Below are 2,873 nucleotides of genomic sequence, written 5' to 3' on the forward strand. Positions count from 1 at the left end.
ATCACACACATGCAATTATTATTAGTTTGCATATTATTCAGTGAAGTCAATTGAATGTATCACAATTTTGATATAATCTTACATGGCCCGACTTTGAGAGATATAAAATATAAACCATTCATTTTCAAAGTTACGCTCGGGAACCGTTAAGCAATTTTGGCACTTTTAACTTTTTGTATGACGATGAACTGTACATTCAAAACGAAAAATCCAGGAAACCGACGATACGTAATAACGATTGCACTCTTTACTTACTGACAATCTCCGTTCGACTGGGAAAGTTAAACGTATTCTCGAGTCAAATACGTCTTCATTTCATTTTAGAATGGGAAAATTAATTGAAATTTGAATGCTTTACTTATATAAATCACCCAATAATTGAATATTGGGATAGAGGTTGGCGCCATTTCAGTTAATGGAAAATCTCAGCATCAAATCTTGCTTTCTAAAGCCAGAAGCTTGATACAATTGGCAATTGATAAAAGAGCAAATCATGAAGTAGTTTCAATCGAATGGACAAGAGAAGCCATCGTAAGAATTATCAATGGGAGAGTTCAGAAAGCTTCTGATGGATATATCAGTAATTTTTATAAAAGGCATGGTTGGCCTAGCCGAAAAACCCAAGAAAGAAACAAAAAAGAAGGTCGAAGTACCCTAGAGCAAGAAGTGAAAGATTTTCAAGATGAAGTTTCGAATTTTGTTTCTTCCAATTTCATTCCATCATCCAGGATATTTACCATGGATGAGACGGAATTGTGGAATGGTTCTGTTTCACAACGCTCTTACGTTAACCCATTCACAATGGATTCAGGTGTTGTTTCAGCTGGAGATCATGAAAGAGATACAGGTGTTGTGGCGTTATCTGCCGATGGAACCATTCATCCTTATTTCATTTCTCATTCTCCTCAAAAAACTAAGAAGGTCAATGGGAGAAGTGTTGTTGTTAAAAAGAAAATGGAGGGAATGGGCTTTGATCAAATGAACCAATGGTCGGATAAATTCGCAAACAAATACGGAAACCCTTGTGGAACTGTCTTGATCATGGATCGCCTAAGAGTTCACATGAATCCATAAATTAAGAAAAACTTGGAAGAAAAGCATGTTAAGTGCTTTTATCTTCCACCACAAGGTGCAAAGCTTGCTTCTGTATGTGATAATTCTTTTTTTTCTGTTCTGAAGGCAAGAATATCAAAAATGGACACAACTACAACAGAAAAGAGAAAAAAAAGCATTTTTTTCACTTTGCAGAGAGTTTCCGGAAGAAATGGTTAAGAACTTTTATCATCATTGCGGATGGAATTTCGAATAAACGAAAAATCGACATTTTGCAAAATAATTGAAGTAAATAGTTTACATACTAATGTAGATTTGTTGATAGTGTTGTGGTTTTAAAATTCTTGAAATGTTGCTTGGCAGATCCATAATAGTAACTATCTTGTGCAATAGTGACACCGGTGGAAATCTATCGTTTTCCCAACCTTAGATAAATTGTCAGTATTTAAAATGATTATTAACGTCTCTTTTTCAATATGTGGTCTTCAACGTTCTCAGGAACTTTTCGACATTAGTGATAGTTTGATTAAGATTTAATTCAAATTCAGTAGTACTAATAGGGGGTGCAAAAAGTTCTGACCCTACCGTCTTTCGATGAATAAAAAAGATATATATTTTCAATTAACTTTCATTTATGTAAGTACTCTCCTCGATTCTCAATCACCCATACAAGTCTTATTATCCATGCTTCAAACACCATTTGAAGCTCTTCAAAAGTGACACCGTCGAATATGCGTATATTTTCATTTTTTTAAATCTTCTTCTGAATTTATCTCCACACCCTTTCGGTATTTATTTGCCAATTCAAAGAACCAAAAATCGCATGGGCTTATGTCTGGTGAATACAGTGGGTGAGGGATTCTATTAATTTATTCTTCTTTTAATTTTTGAGTAACAAGTGACCCATTATGAATTGGGCAGTTATCCATATGTATCTTTATGTTTTTCAAATGTGGCTGCTTCTTGTCATAGTCAACATTTTCATTCAATTGTGGAATAATATAATAAATGAAGTATTGCTGATTAAATTTGCGATTAGGAGGTAATGTATCAATACATAGCATTTTCGTCCCATTGAAGAAAATTGTAATCATTGTTTTTTTGGATTAAATTTTCTTATATACTAACCAAGGTCATTAATTAAAACAGATTTAATACAATTTGGTGAATGACCTAGTTTTGCTGCAATATATTTTGCGGATAAAAATGGTTGTTCTTCAAGCATTTCCCTGATTTGATCAATTATATTAATTTTAGGGTTTCCACTCCTTGGTAAATCATTACAACTTAGGTCACCTGAAGAAAATTTTTTACACCAGCGTTTGACACTTGAAAGTGAGATATTAGATTGAGGGAGAGCATTACTTATTTCCCTATAAATTGATCGATATCCCATTCCTTGCAGAAAATTATATTTGACAACAATTTTGAGCTCCGACTTTTCCATTTAATTTTGTGGTGGAAAAAGTGACGATTTTGAATAAAATAAAAAATTTACTCATCTATATTTCAATATGTAAATAAAATTTTTGAAAAATATTTACACATGCTTAATACTTGAACGCCTAATAATGATAAGTTAACATGCTTATCTATAGGTCGTTTTATATTGAAGGATTCTATATCAGAATCTTCAATTTTTATGCGTTCTATGATTCGGAAGTAATTTTTAGAGGCGTAGTTATCACCTCTATTGCCTTGCTTTGAATACTTCCATTCTTTGTTGATCGGCTTTTCAATTGTTTTGCCGTAACAACTATTCATAATTAATTTATATATTAGTTGGAGAGGGTTATTTTGACGTTTATATTCCACCCGTT

At 32.8% G+C, this 2,873-nt stretch overlaps 1 protein-coding gene across 1 annotated transcript; it reads left to right on the top strand.

Moving 5' to 3' along the window:
* Nucleotides 1-738: 738 nt before the first annotated feature.
* GO595_005250 (uncharacterized protein) lies at nucleotides 739-1,074 on the top strand (the record flags this gene model as incomplete). The annotated part of the gene is made up of 1 exon (XM_067918472.1): nucleotides 739-1,074. The coding sequence occupies one exon, from the start codon at nucleotides 739-741 to the stop codon at nucleotides 1,072-1,074; it is 336 nt and encodes a 111-aa protein (XP_067774583.1).
* Between the last annotated feature and the right edge of the window lie 1,799 nt (nucleotides 1,075-2,873).

This window comes from Histomonas meleagridis (assembly GCF_020186115.1).
Source record: "Histomonas meleagridis strain 2922-C6/04-10x chromosome Unknown contig_321, whole genome shotgun sequence".
Taxonomy (NCBI): domain Eukaryota; phylum Parabasalia; order Tritrichomonadida; family Dientamoebidae; genus Histomonas; species Histomonas meleagridis.